The sequence below is a fragment of the Nannobrachium achirus genome (genome assembly GCF_963921795.1).
Source record: "Nannobrachium achirus genome assembly, chromosome: 21".
In the NCBI taxonomy this organism is placed as follows: domain Eukaryota; kingdom Metazoa; phylum Chordata; class Actinopteri; order Myctophiformes; family Myctophidae; genus Nannobrachium; species Nannobrachium achirus.
The window spans coordinates 40,753,904-40,780,658 of NC_137828.1; the positions used below are offsets into that span (position 1 = coordinate 40,753,904).

The window sequence follows — 26,755 nt, forward strand, 5'->3', positions numbered from 1 at the left end:
CCTTGGTGCAGTAGCAATAACATGTCCTACTGGAAGCGTTATGTCTCCTTTCAATATTTCTGGGGGTGTTATTTCGTCTTTCTCTGGTGTTATTGGTGTTGTTTTCAAACGTGTTCTTAAACTATACACCCATAACAAGAATAGGCCGCTCGAATGGCTTTGTCTGAGCTATTGTGTTTCTGTTATGTTTCCAATGGGACTACAGTTCAGTGCAGCACTGGCTACTTCCGATACTCGCCGTTAGGGAGCTGCCGTTCCAGACTCTATAGCATTCTGAGATTGTGGAATAGTTGTCTGGCTACGCGAGACTATGTTTTCTCAGTCTGCATTCCTCCCATTGTCTGAGCTCACTCCTACACTCTCTGTCTATCCCCTTGCCCTTCTCCCCCTCACCTATTCTCTCTTGTATCTCTCCCTCTCACCCTCTCCCATCCTCTTTCCTCCTATCCTCCCTCTCTCATAACCCCTTCTTCTGGAGACCATCCACACAGACACACTTAACCACTATACATTTCACTTAAAGATAATTGACAAAAATAGCAGATCTACAATACAACACAAGCATAAAAGTGTCACAATGCAATACGTTGTGAGCTTGCAGAACGGCTTTTTTTTTGCAACTTTTGTATGACACTATAGTAGTATGACAAAGAAGCCATTCATTTGCGGAAAGAAAAAACAAAGCACATAAAACATTGAAATATGGAGAATTGGAGATACAACAGCAACAACATATCGTCTCTGTCGGGTTGAAACCTCATGCAGTATGTCCAAAACTGTTACTTTTCAGGATTCAAAAATAGCCACCAAGTTTCGCACCATGTTTCGAGCTTGTATTTCTGCTATATTTTGGATACTTTTGTTTGATGCTGTTCTGTAGCATAATCAAATAGGGCATCAATTTACAAAATGAATATGGAGATAAGAGGTTTCAGACCCGACACGACAGCAACGATATATGGAGCCACAATTAGTATTCCTCTGGACAAGACGTCATGGCAGCCCGAGTTACCATGACGTACATGTAGCCGGCTGGTTCAGAGGTAATGGGGTCCAGGGGTCGACAGAGGACTGTATTTGGATTTACTCATTACTCAGCTGTCACCTGATCCCCTGATGATGTCACTTCCTCCTTGTGTCATTAGAAGAACAAGCTCACACTATGCGTCGCATCGTGAAGCATTATGAGCTTGTAGATCTATAGGGCTGAAGTGATTAATGTATGTTTCCACTTCCAGGCCTAGAATTTTGTCGTTTTAAGGGCAAGGCCAATTGGCATTTGGTGTTGTCAGTTTTTTGAGGGCACAAAGGCCAAATGCTAGGGCAAGAAGCTATCAAATCAAACAAGGTTTAGTCCATTGAAAGAATTAATTGAATTTAAGGGTTAAGGATGATTTTGAAATGTAGACTATCTGCAGTGAAAGAAACCTCAGCCCTGCACAAATCAAACTTACTGCATTGGTCAGGGGTCATCAACCCCTGGGCTTGTGATGGACATTTTCCTCAAAATCTATTTTTGCCACGGACATACAAAAGGAGTGGTCAACAATATTACCATGAATAAAATACTAAATGTATACCAGTCCAGTAGACATGATGGAGAGAACACATGCATGTGTTTTTAAAGAGGGAGAGTGGTTAGTCCTCATCCCAGTAAGTAGGAAAGCAGAGAGGGAGGACTTAGATGGAGCAATTTATAACCCATTTTCAAAAATTGCTTTAAAATCTCTTACCTTCTTCACTTTCTATTCTTTCTTAAGTGATGGCTTTGAACTGTTCAAAGCACTAAAGACACATGGAGAGGAATTGTCATATTGACGTCATCTACCGGTCATTATTCATTTGCGTAAAAAAAACCTGGGTTCTTTATTAGAATGTTAAAGTCAAAGGGCATTTGAGAAACGCAGCTCTTAAATTGTTAAATTAAAATCAGATTATTCATTGGCTTGGAAGCCATTTCTATGGTATGGTTCTCTGCAATGGCATTTCTGGATCATAAAAATCTGTTCAACAACTTTAAACCTATTTTATACATCAGCATACAACAATGGACAGCAGGCATTTTGATGAGAGTGCCTATTTTGAATATGAACAGTGTGGAATCTGTGTATAATCCAATATCATCGAGTGACTTGCAATTATATTCTGATTTGTTTTGAGTAAAGAGGTGTCCAATGATAATCCAGTTGAATAAAATACTATTTTCTGAAATAAAAGTGAAAGGTGTGATGAGTCGGCTATAAACTCAAGTAATGTAGCCTGTATACAGTAGATGCATTGTAACAAAGTATACTTGAACTGTCCTACCTATACTGAAGAAACCCTGGATACTGGCAAGTCAGCCACTGTATACTGGCTGTAGTATTTTTATTTTGTAAATAGAAGATTTGCTGGGGACATGGACAATTCTTGCCATGGACACATTTGTCTGTGTACGGGCTCATTGATGACCCCTGGCATTGGTTTAAAGAAGGAGACGTCAAAATTCAGAGGGCTCTATTTTCATCCATGCCTTACCCCTTATCCCTAAACCTTTTTGACATTTTTAATATTTCAAATAGCTGATCTACAAGCTCACAACGTGCCGATGTACATCGGCTATTTGAAGTATTTTAAAATGTTTTTCCAAAATAGTAAAACAAAGGCAAAGACGTTTATAGCGATAAGGGGTAAGGCATGGATGAAGATACAGTATAGCTGAGAATCTCAACAAAAGACATTGTTGTCTACATGACAAGAAAGAGAGGAGAAAGTGGTACAGTCAGCTGGGGCAGTAAGGCCACTGTGGCCTCAGGGCATGCCATTTTTTGGAGGGTCACAAGGCCAAACTGTGGGGCAACGACGGCCATGGCCTTCATTGCCTCCCTGAAATTCCTGCCCTGTATGTTTTGTAATAATAATCAAAATCTACAAAGTAATTAGTAGTAATTAGTAATTAGCAGTTTTCATTAGTAGTAATTAGTAATTAGCAGTTTTCAAATAATTGTAGTGGAGTAAAATTATAATATTTGCCTCTGAGATGTAGTGGAGTAGAATTAAAAGTAGCCCACTGAAATACTTCAAAATTGCACTGGAGTAAATGTACTTGTTGCTACTTTACGCCACTGCATTTATGCATGCACGCACAAACTCATGCACTCACACACAGAGACATACAGTACATGCATACACACATGCACACACAGGTCTGTGCACAATGAATATGCAGTATGCTGTACATAACATCACTTTATTTATCCATCAATTTGCCCAATATGATGTAATTAAATTGTAAATCAACAAAGAGGAACAGACAATGAAAGCTACAAAGAAATAGTTAACAGAGAACACACGTGCATGCATGCGCGCACGTGCGCGCGCGCACACACGCACGCACGCACGCACGCACACACACACACACACACACACACACACACACACACACACTGTAGGCGTAGGGGACAGTTACCGGTATGTGGTGCACAATCAAGCTACTGTAAGCCGTTCACTGCTCAATAAAAGAGATTGAATCAAAGCAGTAGAGCAGCTTGACACTAATCATCTTAGTACAATAACGCTGTAGTCATAAATCATTATCTATGACATGGATATACAGTACCTGCTGTGTTTGCTCATACTGTATACTGTACTGTATGTCTAAAGTGCACCTTAAACCAAGATAAATTATACTGCCCTACAAAGGCAGAGTGCAGTAACTACGTTTTGGGACACACTGACTTATTTGTCTTGCCCAACGGTCAAATTAGCCTTCATGATATTGGGGGATGAACAATTACCTCAAGAACAGATGTACAATCAGTGTAATATCACTTTTATATCTTTATCTCATTTGGCTGATAAGCTGTAACACTTTTAAACCCATTTTTTTGTGAAATTCGAAAACGTAGTTACTGCACTCTGCCTTTGTAGGGCAGTATAGCTCACGAGCAAAGATGTCCCTGAGCCCACGTTTAGTCATCTCTGACAAGAAATGCAAAAAGTTACACACACACACACACACACACACACACACACACACACACACACACACACACACACACACACACACACACACACACACACACACACACACACACTCACACACACACACACACACACACACACACACGCATTGTCTTATAGAGACCCTGTCATTTCCCTCTTCGCATTTGCACACATGTAAGCCGTTATATCGGCTTACACGTTATATCATCACTTTTATTGATCACCACTTTCTGTGTGGCACAAAAGGAAACGGAATCTTAATATTGGTGCTTTGAAATTTAAATATTGTCCAATTGTAGATTGTCTATTTTCAATAAACTGGGCAGCTATGTGGCCTTCAGTATCAATGGTCGCAAATCCCTGAACGGCATTTTTGCCACTTTGTTGAGGATTGGAGTAATGGTGTGCCTGTGGCAATGAGTTTCCTTAGTATGACGTAACGCGTGGAAGGAACACGTTATTCCAACAGTTCCTTTCCTCTCCATCAGTTGCCCTGGCTGGCCAAGGAGAGGCAGTATAGAGACCAGGATTACTGCATGTTTTTGTGAGGTATACCTACCCTAGGGGACATGGGGAGGACACAGGACCTTCTAGCGGTGAGGCGACAGCGCTACCGACTGCACCCCTCTAGTAAGACTATTCTGATGGCAGAACCCTGAACAGTGTTTGTGGCAAGTTTGGTGAGGATTGGAGCAACGGTACGCAAGACTGGATGTTTGCGACAGTGGTCCATGGTCGGTCTGCCCACCCGCCCACCCACTATAGGCTATTTTCTAAAATAGGATAAAAAAATCGCACCCGTGCGAAGTGAGCGGTGCAAATATATTTAGGGAGATACATTGTGGACAATTTTCAAGCCTTGTTTTTCTTTAAATAATCATATATGCTTTGTGTGTCTTCAATCAAATGGCCGTGATCAATCAATAGCTGACCATGAATTAGCCGAATTCAACATGAGCAGTATTCACAATCGCCAAGTCAGCATTTATCAGCATTTATCAGCATCGTCAAGCTAGCATTCACAATCACTAGGTTAATAATTAATATTCACAATATACATCATCAATATAAACCAATTCCATTCAATCATTTACATGATGTCATTTCTACATCACAATCTATTGTGATCATGTTTCCTATATATCATATATAGGAAACATGATCAGACTTCCAACAATTAGGAAGTCTCCATAATAGGGTTAAGGTTAGGGTTAGGGTTAGGGTCAGAAGACAGTGTTGTTAAAGAGGTGGTGCCACAGTTTGTACTAGTATAATACCTGATGATCGTATTTTAGGGGGAGTGAAATCATGGCACTTCATCTTTAAACCAGTATCGGTTTGAAATTTAGTGCACTGCTAACAGCCAGTTAGCCAGCAAGAGGAGCCTCGGGCAAAGTCTCTGCCAGAAAGAGACCAGAAGGCAGGGGATGGGATAGACGGTGCGTGGCCTGCCTGGCGGAGGACTGTCAGCTAGGTCCAGAGATCTAACTAGGAGCTTTTGAGGGGGGGCTATTGGTCCGTGCACGTGCACTGCTGGCTCACCTGCTCCAAGGAACCTGACCCACAAAAGGCCACCCTAGCAAAGTTGGTACATACGCCAAATAACGGTTCTGCTGAGCTCGTGGCTCTCCAGAGGGACCAGGGTGAGGATGGCGAGGAGATTCTGTCCTTTGAGTTTCAGAAGATCCGCTACGTCTTCGACCGAGAGGAGAAGAAATGTTTCCTCCCGGTGGCGTTCCCCATCAGCCACCCAATGAGCCACTTCCAGGTGTGGCGTGGCTACCAGGTGGAGACAGACCTGAGAGCGGCAGAGAAGCGATACGGTACCAACCAGATACTTTGAAGACAAAGTCATTCGAAAAGACAAGTCTGGCATGTGGCAGAGTGTTAATATCTGACGATATTTGATGTCTTCTTGCAAAATGATGGCTGAGAAGCCCAAGACCAAAGATCATGAAGAGCAGCTGGAATGTCATGCACAGTTTCTATTGCTTTACTTGACAATGACAAAAGGATCTGTAGAGTTGCAGACAAATACTGGACTTGTTTGGTCGAGACTTTCCCACATCTGCTGTGGAGTGGTTCTAGACATTCTAGACATCTTGCAAACATTCTCTCTGTCACTCAGTGCTGACATCTGCAAGGATCTGCCAAACATGACATTATTATAGGTATCACCTTCATGATCACTGTCCCAGTTTAGCCAGAAGGCCGGCAAGATGAGAGACCGATTGTACAAAATTCAACAGTAGTTGCAGATCCAAAGAGGAGAAGGAGGTTCTACTGTATTTTCGCTCCCATGAAGTGTCCAGGATATGGGGTTGGTTAGGCGTGGTAAAGCTCGTACTTCGATCTACATGATAATCATAAGCTGTTTATTTATATTCTTTGAATTTCAAAATTGTCTTGAGCTGGATATCTCTATAATACATGAAAACAAACCACACTTTTAGACAGGGCCCTGTGATTAAAGCGCTCTGTCTAAAAGTGTGGTTTGTTTTCATGTATTATAGATAAATACATGACTCATACAATTGAGAAATTCAAAGAACGTCCTGACCTGACTCCTGTCCTGTCCTGATCTAATACAATTTTGAAATTCAAGGTTAGCACCGCTCAATCATTTTTTATGACGTATTTAGGCGGCCTATACGCGTTCTAAATCAGAGTTAACCAATCGGGTGCCTATGTGACTATGACATCATGGACAGATCAACAGAATCGAAGTGTTTCATTGGTCTAGCGGACTCATGTCATCATCATTTGTGACATCATGGTTTTGGTAAAAAAGCGGTCTATAGGAGCGGTTAGCACCGCTCAAAAATAGGCTTAAGAAATATAGGTCTACTTTTTCCCTTTCCTAGAAGTGCAATGAGTCAAAAGTATAATATTTGTCTTTGTAATAGTGGAGTGATCCATCATCATCATCATCCAAAAAAAGTACAATTTAAAGTAAACGTATTACCACTGGTTACATCTTAAAGAAATAGGGTTTTCAAACAATTCTCTTGTTTGGCAGATTGGCAGCTGCTTATTACCAATACCATTTATTTGATTGATTCCCTTTCAGTGGGAGCCATGATTCCCCATATTAGCTTTTAGACAATCAATATACCTGATGAATTGCACACATAATTGGATATGAAAACATATTTCTAAATAGAAGGCAAGCAATAAATAAATAAATTACTGTTGTAATATGCTTTATGAATCAAATTAATTTACTGTCATAGCTGATTAGGCAGCTTGCCCTGGACAGTATCTCCCCACTAAGCACGCCGTCTAAAAGTGGTCTAATAGTGGTATAGATTTGAAAGTTTTTTTGTCGTCTAAACTTAGACTAGACGACTAATAGACGCCTAATAGTCGTCTAAATATAGACGGTCTGCATTTAGACGACTATTAGACACACTCCTACACACCTACACACCTACACACTCGGTCACTTTTTGGAGAGCTTGACGCTGCTCAAAAAAGGCTCAGCAACACTAATGCCCGCACCTCATAAAGAAATTCGATAGATAGAGATCGATAGATAGATAGATAGATATATAGATAGATAGATAGATAGATAGATAGATAGATAGATAGATAGATAGATAGATAGATAGATAGATAGATAGATTTAAATATATTAATATCAGAGAGTGTGGGTGTGGGAAGTCCAATAAGAGGCAAGGTAGATAGAAAGAAGGCAGCAACACTTATCTGTCACTTAATGTATTCACTGTCATGTTTGACATCTGCTACTAAATGACGTATCACCTGCACAAGAGACGAAAGACTGTTTTTTTTATATAATTTGAGTCCCAGAGGGTTTTAGCCAATTATTTTGGCTAAAACTGACATCACTACAGTACCCACATTTGGAGATTACATCACAGACTGGCCTGGACACAGAACACCATATGGGCATAAAAGAGAGCCATACAGACAGATATAAGAGTTCTCCATATAATGTATGGACATGAAAGGGTCACAGACAGACAGACAGACAGACAGACAGACAGACAGACAGACAGACAGACGGATATTCTGCCCAACGGGCACCGGTCTGGATTCTCCAACATTAGCCTACTTCTGAGACTCCTCAGTCCTCAGGGACATTCAATCCCTCATTTAGGCCTACTGTGCACTCATATGCACGGCACGCCCCCGGGCACAGGACTAGTTAACATTAATTGAATGAATATGCTCAGTTATTATTGACCTAACCTCTTGCCACTGGTTGCAAGTTGCAACTTGTTGCGTTGCGAATCACGGGTGTGTGATGTTGTTCCGACACGCATTATATGTTGCGTTCGGTGCGACTCTCCCATTAATAACCATATCTCTTTTTGTCTTCATAATTTTTATCCCACGATTTTGTAACCCATTTTTTCACCCAGTGCCAATTGCCTAACCTGTAATCCTGGTTTCTGCTCCCCCTCTGCCACGCCTGGGGAGTCCCGGGTGGCCAGGGGGAGGCAGTATAGAAACCAGGATTACTGCATGTTTTTTGTGAGGGTATAGGAGACATGAGGAGAACATGCAAACTCAACACAGAAAGGCCCTTTCGCCAACCCCACCTAGGGTGTGGGCGCTGATGACGTGGAGGAGGAAACACGGCCCCGGCGCCCAGCGTCCCCCCCAGCTCTAACTGCGCCACCGTGCCCCCATTACCACCATAGCCCTAACCACACGCGTAGCCACGTAGACGGAGTAATGAGACTTCGGACTGACGTGTTCCCCCCGCGAATCACAGTCCAGTGTGGACTTAGTCTCGCGTGGCCAGACTGTTGCCTCCGCGATTTGGTCAAATGCTCCCAGCATACAGTCTGGCAGACCGGGGAAGAAATGATGAGTGCGAAGATGAAGTGGAAGTGAAGCCCCCACGTCACTTCCGTTTCCGTCTCACATCACACACATTTATCATTATATAAATAAAAATCATATAAGCATGTTTAGCGTGCTGCTTAGCAGAAATGACATTTTAAAATGTATTTTTTTGAACGGTAATGCCCGTTTTCGATACTCGCTGTTCGGGAGCTGCTGTTCCAGACTCTATATAGCATTCAGAGATTGTGGCATAGTTGTCTGGCTACGCGAGACTAGTGTGGACTGGGCTTTCAGATAGGCCTGTGTTTCAGACCCTATGAATCAGCGTGTCATATCAGTCTTCCTGCCGGGCAGTTTGATACTATATCGTTGCTGTCGGGCAGAAACCTCTCATCTGCATGTTCTAACTTTTGTGAATTAAAAACCCCACTTGATCATACTACAGCCGCACAGCGTCACACTAAAGCATCAAACTGAAAAGTACAGTTTCGGACATAATATGAGGTTTCCACCCGACAGAGAATAATGAAGAAAACACCACTCTTGACAGCGTCACTACCATTTCTGCGTGGCATAGCCTAATGAACATCATTGCTAAGCTCCAATTAGCATGAGAGGCAAATTAGAAAACATTTCAACCACGCGACAACATCTGTCGCAAGCCCTAAATCATCCAATTAAGCCTGTTCCAAGTGTTTGAAGACGTGCAGAGCTAAGAATGCACAGGGGTGTCATCCTGGAGCATTTCACTTCTCCCTGATATGCTGTTGCACTGTGGGAAATGGCCTAATGGTGTCATATATTTGTCCGAAAGACCTCATCGAAAGCCCCTGTGGCTCTGGCAGGGATTCGCGGAAGGGCTGTTTTCGAGATAGATGAGAGAATGCTTACCTTCGCCGGTAGTTTGAGCAACACTGTAAATTGCTTGTGGTAATAGCCTAATTTTAGAACCAAGGAGAGACACATTTTGTTTCTTTCTTGGCAATAGCATCCGCAGCATCTATTCTAGCCCTAAGCACACATGGGCTATTGGGATGATATATCTCTGTCACGTTTTGGAAAGAAATCTATTTATAAAAGTATAATGTGGTTGCTGTTTAACTCTTGCTCCCTTGTTAACCACATGAACCCTGAAATCTGGGCATTTCAAAATAGGCGAAAATAGACCATCAATAGACACATTGTGCTGAATATTTGTATTAATAAGGCCTTGAATAAGCTTGAATGGAAGTTTTCATTCATTCGAGGAGTAGAAAGAGCTTTATTGATCCTGCAAGGGGAATTCAGTTGTCATGGCAGCAGTCACCACAGCAATGTAGCACAGGACAGATACAGAAAAAAGATAGCTAAAGTAAAAAAATATAAACAAATACATTAATAATAATAATTACTAATAATGATAACAAAGAGTTGGTGATAATGGCTATTAATAATGGATTCCGGCAAGTAGAAATGAGGAGATCAAGTAAACTACAGAATTCTTGCTCGGCCCACTTTACTTCATGGACTGTATTGGATCAGTGTGCTATGTGAGCTAGTAACCGGCATATAGAATAAATACTGTAGGAGTGTAGTGTTTCAGGGTGGGCTTTGGTTGATGGAAGACTTTATTAGAAGTTTGCATAGGAAAAGGTACAGTTTCATGTACAGTTCACTGGTACAAGGTCTACTAGGGTAGGCTAAAGACAGATGTGTTGCGGTTCAGGTCCTGGTCTTCCACTAGACCTGCTTGTACTGTTAGTTGGTCTCTTCAGAAAGAGAGGGCTGACCTTAAAGGGCATTAAAGGGCAAGACCACTTTGGTAGAGGTTTTGGCTGTGTAGTTATAGATCTGGATCTTCAAAAAGTAAAATCAATAGGAAGTTGACCTACTGGTTACAGTAGGTCTACTGGTTTTGATGTTACATATTCAGCTTTGTCACCTTTGGAGTTTGGAGTTACATCATGCCAAGGTAACTACTAACTACACAACCCAAACCTCTACCTAAGTGGAAAAGTGGAAGTCTGGAACACTATAGAAAGCCAGCCGGGTGCCACCATTCCTAGACTCAATTTATTTTTTTGCATCTGCGGGCACTACCTCCTTTTTAGGTGTAAAAAAGGAACAAGGTTTGGCTCCTCCCCTTTCTTTGTCCAAAGCTTCCTCCCGCAGACTCTTCTGTGTTTATTTCTACTGACAACAACATTACATGTTTATAATAAGGCAGTGGTTGCTGACAGATTCTGCTGCATGTTATACAACAGCAGAATGTGTCTTGAGAGATTTGGGTGCCACAGCTGGTTGCCGCTTGCAACCAGCTGTGACTGTCACTGACGCGACCGCAGTTTTCCCCGTGAACCTGAGCGCAACGGTGGGGGCCAATGGGCAAGGGGTCGTGAGCTTATGAGAAACAACTAAAATAAGACCTTAAAAGTTAAAACCAGGCAAGATGACGATAAAGGAAATCATTAAATGGACAATATTAAATTAACTTCTGAAAAGGCTTCTAAGCCTACACTAGCCTACTAGTAAAACTAGTGGAACCGCGATCTTGCCACACGTGAATAATTGTGGTTGTAAACAATAACACAGACAATATAAATCCTTGGTCTAGTAGTGGGAAGAAGAGGTTATCAGCATGGCCCCAAATAACTTGACAAACTGTTTCAAAAGCTATATAAATAGACCCCAGTGAGCATGGCTTCAATGTTCTCCTAACCTTGCTCTGTGTCAGTGTTTAATTGCACGTTTTGTTCTGTTCTCCTTTTAGTTTTTATCTATTTGTTTATTTAAAGACAAATTATGACTCGCTCATTACCGCTCCATTCAATTCAGGGATGGCTATAGTGTCAAATGAGATTTGTTTCTTCAATTGGTGGAGGCTCTCTCAGTCAGTCAGTAATTTACTCTCAGCCAGTTCTACTACTTAGCTTATTATGGTGAATGATTGCCTGTGTCTGTGTCTGGGGCTGGCTGGGGTTACAAACAGCATGGCCGGAGAGATTCAGCAGCAGAGAGGACAAAGATACACAGAGGACCAGTGGGTAGTGGCGGCAACACAACATACAGGGGGTCATTAACATATCCGTAGACAGACAACATGTCTCCGTGGCAAAGACTTGGCCTTGTCCCTGGCACATTTTAGATTTATTTTTTTACACACCATTATAATGTTCTATTTTTGATCATAATACCCAATTACTGAACGTCAACTCAGGTTTTCTTCAGAATACATAGACACTTATTCACTATACAGTACGACACTATGGCACATTAGGAGTCCACTAGTAGCCTCCTACTTTCTGAAATGCTTTATTTGTATATGGACCCTCCCCCCCACACACTCTGAGAGTGTACAAATGAAAGCAACAGGAACCCGTAGGGTTATCTCTCACAGACCAAGTAGACAGAACTGGCACCATATTATAATGAGCATTAGTGAGGACCTATTATATGAATATATAGGTTCCACTCCACTATAAGATCATGATGTGTTGTGAGCTTGTAGATCTGCTGTTTTATGCATTTTGAAAACATCTGAAAATGGGACATTCTGCATAAAGAGTGCTTTTTACTTTTAGTACTATAAAAGCATATCTTGATTTGATTGAAACTTTTGTACTTTCACTCAAGTGGATTGTGAAAACAGACTTATACTTGTAACCGAATATTTTTTACAATGTAGTTTTGATACTTTTACTTAAGTTACGAAGAACATTTGAGTACTTTCCCCACCACTGCACAGAGGACACGGGTTCTAAAGGCCCTTCTATATCATAGACATAGTACAGTCTGGGGTGATAAGTCATCACCGCGGTGTAGTCTTTTAAAGTCAGAAAATGACAACTTTACGTCATTCTCCACGGTGAAGGGCTATCACTGCGAACCCCGACACACATCTCCTCTGTTTTTACCTTCAGACATCTCCCCATCACCCCGTTCACTGATTGGTTGATCTATTCTAGACCAATCAGTGGCACAGAGGCATCATAGTCACGGTGATAGGACTTCACCGTGACTATGATGGCCTCCACTTGTTATCTAATTTTTAGGTGATAACTTATCACCTAAAAGTTCACCTATCACCTCGGACTATGATAAAGCCTTTACTCTCAGCTCTATTGACTACTTTTTAACATCTTAAAGGACAACTTTGTTTTTTTACAACAAGGGTTCATATTTTATGAAATCAAAATCGCTAAAACGATAGAAAGCAGTAAATGAAAACATTTTAACACTCATATTTTCTTTTCTCTAATTACAATCTAAAGTATGAACCCTTGTTGTAAAAAAAAACGAAGTTGTCCTTTAACTCAATTTTTTTTTTGTCTTTGACACAAAATGTGTGAATATAAATTGTCAGTATTATGCAATCTCAAGAGGAATATTATGTAGAATATGTGTATTTTAAGAGCTGATTAAAACGAGAACTTTACTATCTCTCCCAGTATAGGAACTGCCCTTTTGACATGCTGAATAAGGGCAGCTCGGGCGGGAGCTTCCTTAAAGCTGTGGGTTAAAGGAGTGCATGTTCAGCTTGGGAGGCAACTCTGGATATTACAGACAGAACCCTGGTCGCCTCCTCACCTTGAAGCCTGAAAAGATCAACTCTGATCTGATGTCCCATTGTCCCTGTACAGAGACCGGAGCATATCGTCACTGTCAGACAGAAATCTTGTATCTCCAAGTTTCAAATGTATGTTTTTTTTTTTTTGTAAATTAAAGCCCTGCTTCATCGAAAAGTGTCGCACAAAAGTAGTGAAAATAGACAATCTACAAGCACACAACCCCTCGCGGTGCGAGGCGTTGTGTGATTGTAGATCGTCTATTTTCACAATTTTAAATCGTTTTTAAAATAATAACAAAAAAAAGGCAGGTTTTGGACATACAAGCTTTACACCTGACAACGACGATATGGTCGTCATGACGTCATCATGTACAGTAAGAGACCCCTTGGGGTGGCAATATGCACCATAAACAAATACAATAAGGTGGATGAGGCCAGACAGCATGCTTTTCTCAAAAGGGTAGCAAGTCCCTTGAGAAGCTTAAACCAAACCCGAGCTGCACTGATTCAGCATGTCAAAAGGACACTGCTGAAGGCCAATTGTATTAATAAACATATCGTTCATATTATATTATTTAGCTCTTTTGGTAATGTGTTTTGAAAATGTTTTGAAATAATAATGATTACAAACTAAATATAGGAAACCAAAAATAAATAAAGGGACCAATAAAAATGTGTCCGTGAACTACAAACGGGTCCCGAGTCGGTTCTACTCTTCTATTGGTCGATTGTTTCGATAGAATTACGTACATCACCAGTTAGATCACTTATAAACTAATAAACTAATACAATCAAAATTGTCACTTTGATCCTAACTCATTCCTACAACTTACATTAAAGGGGAAGACCACCCATTTTCAATATTGAACTATGTCATTAATATACCTTAGAGGAGTTGTGTGGAAATAGACATAGTTCAATATTGAAAATGGGTGGTCTTCCCCTTTAAATATGGGAACAATCACGTCACGTCACACTTTTGCCCTACTCATATCTCCGCCACTGTTGCCCCTATCCATGCCAAACTTTGCACACACACTCCTTTGCTGCCAAACCACAACCTCCACCCCTCATTTCTCACATGGCCCTCTTCTAGCACCACCATGAGCACCATTTGCAAACACATTTTTGGATACTGCTCTTACAGATTTTGACCTAAAATCACGCAAAGCGGTACACATAGTATGTCTAGAGTCATGTCATCAACATGGATCTGTCCCATTTAGCACCACCATCAGGCCGATTTTTTTCAAACTGATTTTTGGATACTGCGCCTACAGATGTTGGCCTAAAATCACGCAAAGCAGTACACAGTATCTCTAAAGTCATGTCATCAACATGGATTTCCCATATTCCCTCCTGATTGGCTATGACTGCCTTCTAAAGTTTGTGTATGCGACATGACGGTCGATTATCTCCCGATTAGGGAGTCAGTCTTACTGGTGTTAAAGCTGCACTAGTCTATGTAACTTCTACCCTGGATTTAAATCCTGTTTCCTGCGCAAGTGCTGACATTTTGTAAGCTTGAGCTAATAGAGCCTGCCTGCTTGCTCAGGGGATACATTTAATCTTCAAAATGTGTGTCAGATCCTGTGTCTAGATGAGACATGACCTTTGACACAATCTAAATGTCTCATTAGAAGACCATGCAGGGAGACAAAATACAACCACCCCGATTGTATAAGTTATGTTGTATCAACATCCTCTACATACAGATTGGACAACATTACAAAAGTAAAGTTACATTTTTAAGTGGCTATGTTGGAGTTGGTAACAAGCAAATTAGAGTGCTCTAGTCTAGGCAGATTCAACCATACATCCGAGCATTCCAACATGTTATTTATATTTAGAGAAGCCAATTATCTTTTAACCACACACATTTCTCCCCAATTTAGTATGCCAATGAATTCCATATATCCAATATTCCAATATCCATCAACGGTTCATCTGTAGATATAGTGGACAGCTTCAAATTCCTGGGTGTACACTTCACAAACACACTCACAAGAAAGCACAGCAGCGACTGTACTTTCTGAAGCGCCTCAAGAGATTTGGCTTGAGCTCCAAGGCTCTTGTGAATTTCTATCGTTGTACCATAGAAAGTGTTCTGACAGGTTGCATCACAGTGTGGTTTGGTAACTTGACTGTCCAGGACGGTAAACAGCTGCAGAGGATTGTGAAGAGAGCAGCTAAAATTATCGGAACAGAATTGCCACAGCTCCATACAATCTATACCACACGCTGCAAGAAAAAGACTCAGAACATCATGAAAGATAGCAGCCATCCCGCCCATTCCCTGTTCTCATTCCTCCCATCCAAAAACGTTACCAGAGCATCAAATCGCACACCACTCGTTTCAGTAATAGTTTTTTTCCCAGGCAGTCAGGTTGCTCAACGAAGGGATGAAAGTGAAACGTAGGTAAACATGGGCACTGTACGCGTTTTTAAACTGTACACTGTTACACTGTATGGTATCTCAGAGTCAAATATTTTACTTTTACTCCATCTTTGAAAACCTTAGTTACTACCATTATTTTTATTAGCATTACAAAACATACAGTAACCACTTCAGCTCTTTATACATTTTGGCCATTTGAAAATAGCTACAAGCTCACAATGCGTTTTATTTAAGTACAAAATTGGTACTTTTACCTCCACTGGCACAGACTGAAGACCTTCACCGTCCACCTGCAATGACCTGCTTAAACATGGCTCACCAATCTTTAGCTTAGGAAGATGATTTGAATGAAAGTGTCATGAATGATTTAGCGATAGAAATAAAAATAAACTCTTGCGTCCATATGACATGGGTTCTGCTCTGTGGGAAGTTATTTGGCATGGTCTCCATGAGGAGATTCACCTCTGCTACGACCTTGCTTGCTGCTGCAGCTCAGTGGGCTGACAGAGGATGAGCAGAGGAATTACAAGAGACAGTGTGAAAGATTAACCATACAGCAGTGTTGATTTTGTCGACTAAAACTATGACGATTTTCTTTTTTCATTGACGAAAACGAAATAAAAACTAAGCTGTGATGACTACAACTAAGACTAAATATATTGATAATTTCGTCAACAAATTAAAAACTAGACTAGAACGTTATAGGGAGGGACTAGTGGAGGAGAAAGTCATTTTATATTTGGTTGCTCTCAGGTGTTGCTTGCTGAAAATAGCAGATCTACAAGCTCACAGCGCGTCGCAGCGCGACGCGTTGTGAGCTTGTAGATCGGCTATTTTCAGCATGCAACCAAGTGTAAAATCAGTCATTACGATGCCATCAAGGCCTGCCAAAATACATTTTAGTTGACTAAATCAACTGTAGATTTAGTCAACTAAAATCTCATGAAATTTAGTCGACTAAAATTAGACTAAAACTAAAACTTTTCAGGAGACTAAATTATGACTAAAACTAAATGAGATTTTATTCAAAAGACTATGACTAAAACTAAATCAAATTTTGCTGTCAAAAACAACACTGCCATACAGGCACCAACAATGGGCTTGTGTTATGAAACCGATTATGATTTTAAGATAGAACCTGCCCACAGAGCTTAAGTTTATATAGACTTCTCTATTCATTCGAGAGATATGGGGAGATGGTTTGACATCTTTGGTAGCATTGCCCAATAATATGATTACATAGGCTATATCTATTCTGCTTAGATTAGGAGAAATGTATTATACAAGAGGTTCGAGTTCGAACCCCTAAGTCGCACTTCCGGTCTGATGTTTATTTATTTATTATTTATTTTATTATAATTTTTATTCTGTTTGAGATCCAGGCTTTATGAATAACATTCAAAGAACGGCACTGATCTGCAGCCATCAGTCAGGGGATATATAAACTGAATGTTTAATGATTAAATGTCCTTAGCTTCATGTGATTACAGTCACGTACAGAGGAGGTGTTTTTTCAGCCTCTTCTTAAAGGCATGAATATCAATATGATCAATATGTCTGAGTCATAGTGTCGGTGACTTCAGTACGTGTAGCGCATGCTTGAGTGGTTATAAATAAAGTATAATCTTAAGTGATAATAGAATGTGCTAATAATAAGGGCGTCAAGTAATGCTAGTGCAGTGCTACTACCATATTCTTACCTGAGCTAATTATTATTGGGAAGAAATTCTTCCCAATAATAAATTGCTCAAGTAAAAAAAATATTCTCAACTTTCTAGTAGTAGTGCAAGACTTGAAGTGTTGAACTCAGGGGCATAGTTCTGCCGATTTAAAATGACTCATACGGAACTAAAACCGCTAGTTGCGCTGTTTTCCCCCCCCTGGCCGATCGCAAAAAGAATTGTCCTCCATTGGATCCCATTCATTTTCCCCTTTCGTTTTCTAACCTTAATTAACATTTTCATGAATACTGTATGGTTCCTATCGCTAGTTAAAAATTGCCTTTCAATCACCATCATATTCGTTTTGTCGAAATGTGGTCCATTTTTTTTTTTAAATAAATGATAAAGTTGCGGGGGGGGGGGGGGGGGGGGGGGGGGGGGCAACTAAACTGATACCAGCCGGCTGTGTTCTTCTTCGTGTGCTGTATTTCGGGAGGCTCCGACCACATTCTCCCATGTATCCCTGCGGTTGCACGTGACCGTTGGCAGCCAATAGCATCTCTGATGCCTTTACAAATCTATGATGGTGGTGTAGATGGTGGGGTAGAAAGGGCCATTTGCGCTGCATAGAAACCAATGGCTTACAGTATATCGCATAGTGAAAGACAGTATCTGCTTCATCAAATTTTACTTTTTGGTTGATTGATTGATTGATTGATTGAATACTTTATTAGTCAGAAATATAAACAGCGCATGGTACAATAAGACATTAAAGCTACAAGGATAACACAAAACAAGAGTCCTGGGGATTTGTTTAATTGTGGTCCTCACAAATGTAATTCCCCCCCCCCCCCACACACACACACACACACACACACACACACACACCCACCTCTCTCTATTTCTTTCTTTTACAGCCATTTGTTTGTGCCATGAGCAGACTTAGTACCTGTCTAAAGCGCTTATTGCTTTTATGGGGCAACATGTCTGTTTGTGTGATCAACGGGTTTACAGCATGGCATTGGCAGCCCACTCATGGTGATGCCTTGATATCGCTGATGGATCAGGTACTTCTTCAGGTGGACAGGCCAGTGAATTGTCCTAATCTATAAGCATGGGGGTGGGTGGGGCGCTGGTTAGAGAGAGAGAGAAAGAGAGAGAGAGAGAGAGAGAGAGAGAGAGAGAGAGAGAGAGAGAGAGAGAGAGACCAGGCATGTGCACACATAGACATCAAAGGGGGCTCGAGCCCCTGCCCTTTTACCCCTGTCTGTAAAAAAATCCCCACTCCCCTCCAGTGCAGACCATGAATTCAGCATTTACTGTGAAAGAGATGTAAATGCCCAGCACTGTACCCGAAGGATTGAAGATAATTGCCTTCACCAAACCCTCCTGAACTTGAATGCAACATTGGTTGAAATATTAGAAATCCAGGCCACATCTCCAGTAAAGGCTTGATTATACTTGTTGCGCACCGAAAATAGCCAATCTACAAGCTCACAGCACGTTGTGACACACTGTAAGCTTAGTACTGTATAGGTTTAGTGCTGTAGGTTGCCTATCCCCCCCGCCCCCCCCAAGCTCGTAGATCGTCTATTTTCACAATATTTGCCTCTTTCTTGTGTAATATTTGATTTGTTTACTGTTTACCCTGGGGGGTCCCGACCCACAGGTTGAGAACCACGTAACATTCTCTGCACATCCCTGGTGTCGACGGTGGGAGAGGAGCAGAGAGGTAATTTGCTCATGTTCATTCATTACCTTCATTAAAGTTTGAGGGGCAGAGCCACGCTTCGCTGTCTGATTGATACCGACATTCATTCATTCCATTGATAGGATATTCAGCTGACCCACGTCCATTCACCAATTAGAATACAGCCTTGGACTTCCATTTAATATACTGCACTTTATAGACCATGGGCTCTCAAATTGTTTCGTGTCAAGGACCCCCAATAGGCCCAAAGTGATAAGTATTTGGCCACGTCTGAAAATGTTTTGTCAACATTTTCCCAAAGATGTTGAGCTTTTTTAAATTTTTTGAAAAATAGCAGATGTACAAGCTCGCAGTGTGTCACGGAGTGACATGCTGTGAGCTTAAAGGTGTTACAAATAATTGCGATGCTATACCAGTAAGACGCCTAAGGGCGAAAAGTGAGGTTGCACCATGTCTTGGCCATCTGGCCAGTGATTTATATCGACGAGTTACCCATATATGGAGACCCTGGTACCCATAGATAGATATTCATAGATATGGGCTTAATATTGATGACATCAGGGATCTCCATATATGGGCATAAACGGGATTTGGTTCCCCTGGCATCACATGGATCTCCATATCTCCATATATGGGCATAAAGGGATTTGGTTCCCCTGGCATCACAGGGATTTCCATATATGGGCATGAAAGGGATTGGGCTCCCCTGACATCACAGTGATGCATTGAAATTATTGAGTATACATGTACTGTACTTTGCAGTATTGATACAAAATACTTTTTCCAGCATTGCATAATACAGCATGTCTGTTGAATTCTAACGGCCTTGGTGCGAGTTGTATTGGGAAGGGGCAGCTTGATAGTATCATAGTGTCTGCTGGTCAAAGACCCTGCGGTGAGGGCCACAGGAGGCTAATTGGTCCTTGGCATTTACCACATTGTCAGTGGAGGTGAATGAACACATTTCTCTGTGTGCTCTCACTCCCAGGTCAGCATATAGGAGGACAGAGTACAGCGTGAGAAGGATCGCTTCCTTCACAAAGCCCCAGAGGTTGTCCTTTCTTTCTCTATTCAAGTTTGTTAACCATTATTATCATCCCTGTGAGAGAAAATCAATTGGCAGCAGCAAACGTCCATGTTAATAGAGATGGTCGGAGGAATAACTAAACTATTTAAAAACTATGTTTTTACTTGGAGTATTTCAAATGTTCTGTACTTTCTCTTCTACTCCACTACATCTCAGAGGCAAATATTGTACTTTATTTTTTTAACAAACAATATTATTATTACAAAACAAAGGCCTATAACCACTTAAACCCTATAGGCTTACACTAGATTGGCTATTTTGTAGCTATTTTCAAAATATTTTGTATACGTTTTAACGATACCTTGTGAAACGGAATATTCTGCACAATGAGTACTTTTACTTTTAGTATTTTAAGTATATTTTGATGCCAAAGCTTGGGCCTTTACTCAAGTAAATTTGGATTCTTGGACTTTTACTTGCAGAGAGTGTTTTCTACATTGCAGTGTTGATATACTTTTACTCAAGTAAATAAAAACATATATAATAATACCTTTTCCACACACAGGCTCTTTCTCATTCTGCATGCCAGAAAGGGAGCCGGCCAGGTCCAGGGTCTTGTTTTTCCATCTCCCTGCTGTCTTCAGGGACGGTCGGTAAGACGCAGGTGTTGTTTGTCAGTGACTGGAATGAACAACCTCTTCACGTACAGCATCTCCTGGATTCAATGATTTCTCTTACTCGTGTTTTGGGGGGTTTTATAGTCAAACCTCGCAGCAGTGTCCTTTCAAATATTCACGTGTGTGTATTATTATACATACTGTAGGCCTATACAATGTATGCTGTCGGGAAGAAACCAGCCAAATGTCTAAAATATTAACATTCAAGGAAATGGAAAAATAAATAAAATAAATAACAACATAGAACAACACTAATCATATATTAATTACACTAACCAGTCAATCCAAGTGCAGATTACATTCGAATTTGTATTCCAATGTTTTGTCTTTGTTATGTTTACTCTCATTTCCATTCTTAGTTGTATCTCTCTCTACTATCTGTCCTGTTTTTCATCTCAGTTGTACAGTATCTCTCTCTTACCTGTATCTCTCCGGTTTTTGAGCGGTGGTCACACCGTCTCCATAGCGTGGCCGTGTGTGTAGGTATGTATGTTTGTTTGTATGTATGTATGTATGTATGTATGTGGGTGGGTCTGTATGTAGCCTCAAGCCTGTGGTGTAGTACCTTTTCTGACCACACATGTTAAGGGAGGGGCGCTGTTGTTCAGGCCAGGCCAGAACAGGCAAGGCACACTCACACACACGCACGCGCACACACACACACACACACACACACACGCGCGCGCACAGACTCCACCGCTCAGTTCACACGGGTGTGATTTTCATCTTTGCATCGCTCTTTACTCTTCCCTGTTTTTCATGCTTATTGTGGTCACGTGATGACACCTGAATTTCCCCCCACGGAGATCAATATACTATCTAACTAGAGGCAAGGGGTCTTCAAGGTTTTTCAGCCCAAGGCCCCCCATAGCTGAGAAAGAGATAAAGCAGGGACCCCACCCTCATGTTGTTTAAAATTGTGTTACAGATTCAACTTTTTCATATGATTCCTTGCATACTTGCATAGATACTGTAGCTTCATAGACTTGTTTGACAGCACTGTCATCGGTATTGGATTCATATTAATTTGACATTTAAACACTTAAACTATCAATGCTATCTTCCACTCTGTGCTAGGTCTGCTCTTTTTCCCTCTACACCAAACTGCGAGGTGTTGTGAGTTTGTAGATCTGCTATTTTCGGCTAATGTTCCTCTCAGAATAGGGATGCTAGTTCAAGTGGGTTAATGTAAAAAAATAAAATATAATAAAAAATCCTATCACAGAAAGATTTCGTCATAGGTGGTTCCGGACCCCCTGTGGAAGACCCCTGAACTAGAGGAATAGCTGCTAATGTAGTAGCAGTATACTTAATAGAAGAAATCAAAGATTTCAAACATTGAACTTACGGTATAACATGACTAGACTAGCTTTCAAGATCACTTCTGTCCAAGATCACTTCTACCCAAAAGATGGTGTTCAGTTTGAGACACGTTGAGATGATACATGTGTATTTGTGGAACCGTGTGTTGCATGTGTATTATTGTCTTTGATATGTATGTGTTATCTTGTTGCATGAGATCTGACGTCGCATGACACAGACAAACTAGATCCAAATGAATTAAGAAACAAAAAAATAACTAAATGAAGAAACAAGGCATCTAATTAGCACAGCATTCTGTGCCAATTAGATTGCACACATCTCCCTGGTTATTAATCTGATAAAACACTGTCTCTAATTAAGTAGCGATGCCTTTTATTGTCATATTCAACACATATTCGATTGCAGTATCAGGCATCATGTCTTGCACATACCGGTAACATTACACACACAGTAACACACAAAGGAAAAAACCCAGTGTTGTTGTTCTTACGCTATAATTTATAAGGTGACACACTATTTGATTTAATCTGTTCAAATATTTAAAATCAGGCTATGATGTGATGTGAGGGTATAAAGGTATAAAGCAAAAACAATGTAGCATGAACCTGTCCGATTAGCCGGTAATGCAATTTGTGCCTGATAACCACAACTCCAATCATTATAATTTAAAATATGATATCCCCTCCTTATTGGCACATCAATAGCTTATTAAATTTAGCTGTGTTAGCTTCTGGGATCACTATATTCAGCTGAGCTAATTATAATCATATTTCTGCATGCTATTACTGTACCCAGTGGTGGAAAGTAACTAAGTAGAGGTACTTTACTTCTACTGCACTTCACTTCATCAACAAGTGCGGTGTGATATAAATTACAAGGCGCGTTCGTCTTGTGCACAAGTAGGCCATACGGGCCATACATAAATTAGTCAAATCTATGTATGGCTGTGTGTCTCTCTGATTGGCTAATGCCCGTAGCCAATCTGATGGACATAAACGGGCATATGTCTGAAAATCTTGAGGATTGGTGGATTGGTGAGCTTCACATGACATTTCAGCCATGGGCAAATCTCCATGATTGGTCAAGTACCGGTATATAGTAATACTGAATGGTTGGAGAGCCCGGATGGGAAGCCCAGGTTTGATTCCAGGCCGCAGCAAAGTGACAAAGTGTTCCTGAGCAAGATACTTAACCCCTAACTGCTACCCGAGCACTAAAACAAACTCCTCCTTGCATTATTGTGGGCTCGCTGCAGCAGCAGTTGGCACACATATGTTCTCATTATTTATAGACCTTATTCTCCTCAAAACTTCAACTCCTACCTACTTACCCTTAGAAACACCATTCAAACTTTTACATGTTCAGCTTACTGTGGAATTGTGTGCTTGTATTTTTCTTTTTTAAATGTTTTGTAATCTAACGATTATTATACTAAAAATGATTATACCAAACTAAACACATTTTAAACTAGGGGAATCATTTTGGAGGAGGTTCACGGCGCCGGTGGTTCTGGTCGTTGGTTCCGGTCACGTGATGAAGTAAAGTTATTTCCACTCTGACCAACTCGAAAATGTTATTGATCCCAGGCAAGTATAGCACCTGGGAGCCAGACCAAAGAAGGGAGCAGAAGGGGTAGATGTGAACATTTTGGGAGGATGAGTACCATGGCACACTCCATGCTGGATCAGCTGAAGGGGTTAGCATACTACACAGGCAGACCAGCGAGAGAGTAGTTGTACTATAGTCAAGCCTGGAGTTGAATGCAGCTTGGATAGGGAGCAAGGCCGGCTCCTTCCTCACCAAGTCTGATCCTCCAGATGCTCTCTTAAGAATATCAAGCCATTCAATTACACACTCCCACGCACCCATACATGCATCAAGATGTTGCCTTGACCAGTGTTTTCCTGTCAATTGCTGTGTCACCGCATCCATTCAACTGAATAGTGGTGAAAGGTCTCACTGAATAGTTATGCAGAACATTTTTCATGGTTCAAGTCGATAAGAGATATAGGGGGCCTTATTGAATGGCTGAATTATGTGTGGGTTTGGTGCGGGTAGACTGCCATTACATTCAGTAAATGGCTGTTTAGAGTTCCATCTATTTCTATGAAAAGTGAAATGTATCCATCTTATCCCATTGGTCTCAATAAGTCGTATTCACACTGACAAATGTGAATAAGGCTTATCGACCTTATTTACAGTGAATATACGGTATAGGAAAAAAAATAAGAAAAAAAGATCCTAAATAAAACTATACAGTATGATATTTCTTAATCATTTCACCCAAAATGTTAATAAATAACTATGACTATTAAAGGAAAAATAACACTGTCAGTTATGTAACATGCTGTAAGAGGATTAAATGGGATTAAACCTTGACTTAAAATGCCTATTTTGGTCTGCCTATTTAAGAAAGAAGTAAATACTTTTGTCAGTAAATTAATATAATTGCCTATTTTGACTTAAGTCACACTAGTATAATGGCATATCTCCATAAAAGGGGCAGGAGCAGCATGATCCTTTTCAATTAGGAGATAGGTGATTTTACCAGAGGTGGCCAGATGTCATGAGGAGCTGACTAAATATAATTTTCCTCATAAAATGAAAAAGGCCATTAGTTTAATAAGGTAACGATAGATGAGGTAGGCGTGTTAATTACTACTCCTGAGGTACTGGTTGTCTAGGATTAGGACCCGCCGCAGTCGTGTCCGGTGAGAACTTAACTGAGATGTCAAAACCCTCATGCTTATGAGATATCTGGGTTGTAAGGCCAGATATCCCGACTCGCATGGAAGGCCATGGGCTCTCTCCATGAGAGCTGCCTAGTGAGCTGATGAGTTGTGTCGGAGTCGGGCTCCTGCTCGCATCTAATCTGTCGGTAGATAATGCCGGTCTTATATAAGGCTCATTCGTGTACGGTGTGATGTCATACTGATGTCAGCAGCTATGTCTCTATATATGGAGTTATGATAGGGTGTCTGTGTCCAAATATGGGGCTTGTGAGGTCAGACTTTGTGAGATGCGCGGTTATCTCCATATATGGAGATTCAACATTCAACGGGTAACTATGGCTACCTAACGACTAGCAACGTGAGTGAGGGTCTTTGTAACAAGGCGTGTCTGGGAAATTGGATCCTAACAACCGGTCTAACCTCACATAATTCTCCTGAAGTTTGAGTGGAGAAAAAACGAAATATAGCAGCTTTTGACAGAGCTGCAAAATGTTGAAACTTGTGACTATATGCATGTGTGACATGGAGAACGAGGTTAGCAATTATGGAACATTAAAAAAATATGATGTTCTCTGAACTCTGTTCAGGAGCGTATAGCCTTTGGACACATATTGACAAAATATTACTCTTTCATGTGTGTGTGTGTGTGTGTGTGTGTGTGTGTGTGTGTGTGTGTGTGCGTGTGCGCATTCGTGCATGCATGCATGTATCGTACATTTCAAGGCTGCTCAACAGCACCTCTCTGGTCACCCAGCGGTACTCATACAGACAGACACACATACAGACAGACACACACGCATACATACATACATACACGGACGGATACACGCATACACACACGGTCACGCTATGGAGACGGTGTGACTACCGCTCAAAAACACAAAAACTTCTGTCTGCGCAGGTGTTGTAGGGTTGTGTGTGTGTGTGTGTGTGGGGCTTATTGATATTCAACAGTGAACGCTGGATTGGCGCATTGTTAAGTCCCCCAACCTGGACCGGTCACCTGTGTTTCTCGTAGGGCTATAATGATATTCTAATTCATGCTTAAGTACCAGGCTACTAATGAGCTGGAGAGCATGGCAGGTGGCTGTGGTTCATAATGAAACACAATTACAAATTCCTGACGAAGGAAAACAAGAATGAATGAGTGTTTTTTGATGTGCTTAATTTGACCACAGATGCATACTGTACATACAAAGTAGATGTTTGCCTTTCATTGGTTTCTCTATAGAAAGTGTGCTGATGTACAGTAGGTTTTCTCATTGTACCCAGGGGGCAAAGGAAGGTGTGCTGCATTTGCCCCGACATAAAAGGTTGTCCACCAGAAATATTATCTATGACCCAGTAGGATCACAACCTATATGGACAACCCGGTCAATTTGTACGGCAAAGTTCCAATATGGCCGCCTCAATATTAGCCCCTATTAGTTTTAATGGGGGGTGAATAGGGAAAAATTTTAAACTGAGGGATATTTCCACGAAACTTCACAGGTTGATCAATGGTATACATATGAACATTTTTTGTATTGCAAGTTTCCATGAAATCCAATATGGCCGCCACAATATGGCCGCCATAATGTAAGGACCCAGAAAATAGGTTTTGCCTCTAACTTCTGAACCAGATGAGCTAGAAACGCAAACTTGGTGTCTATATCATGGTGTCTGACCATGGGAGACTCAATGGAATAGCTAATTTTATTATTGGGTGTGTCTGGACCTTTATTGTGCATATTTGCAAGATGGTGGACTCCCAAAATAGAGCTTTAACATAATTTCTACCATGATTGTTGACTGCTTTTGCAAATACAAGCAATATGAATCCATTTGCTAAGATTTATGGCACAGAAGGGACTTATACCTGTATTATTCTTGAGTTTG

General features: G+C 41.0%; 1 protein-coding gene across 1 annotated transcript in view; it reads left to right on the forward strand.

The window, feature by feature from the left end:
• adcyap1a (adenylate cyclase activating polypeptide 1a) overlaps positions 1 to 20,138 on the forward strand; it is a gene marked incomplete at both ends in the record, with an annotated part of 34,046 nt that extends 13,908 nt beyond the window's left edge. The window contains 2 exon segments of the mRNA XM_080751774.1: positions 5,618 to 5,807; positions 20,107 to 20,138. Coding sequence (XP_080607900.1) covers positions 5,618 to 5,807; positions 20,107 to 20,138 — 222 coding nt within the window.
• Between the last annotated feature and the right edge of the window lie 6,617 nt (positions 20,139 to 26,755).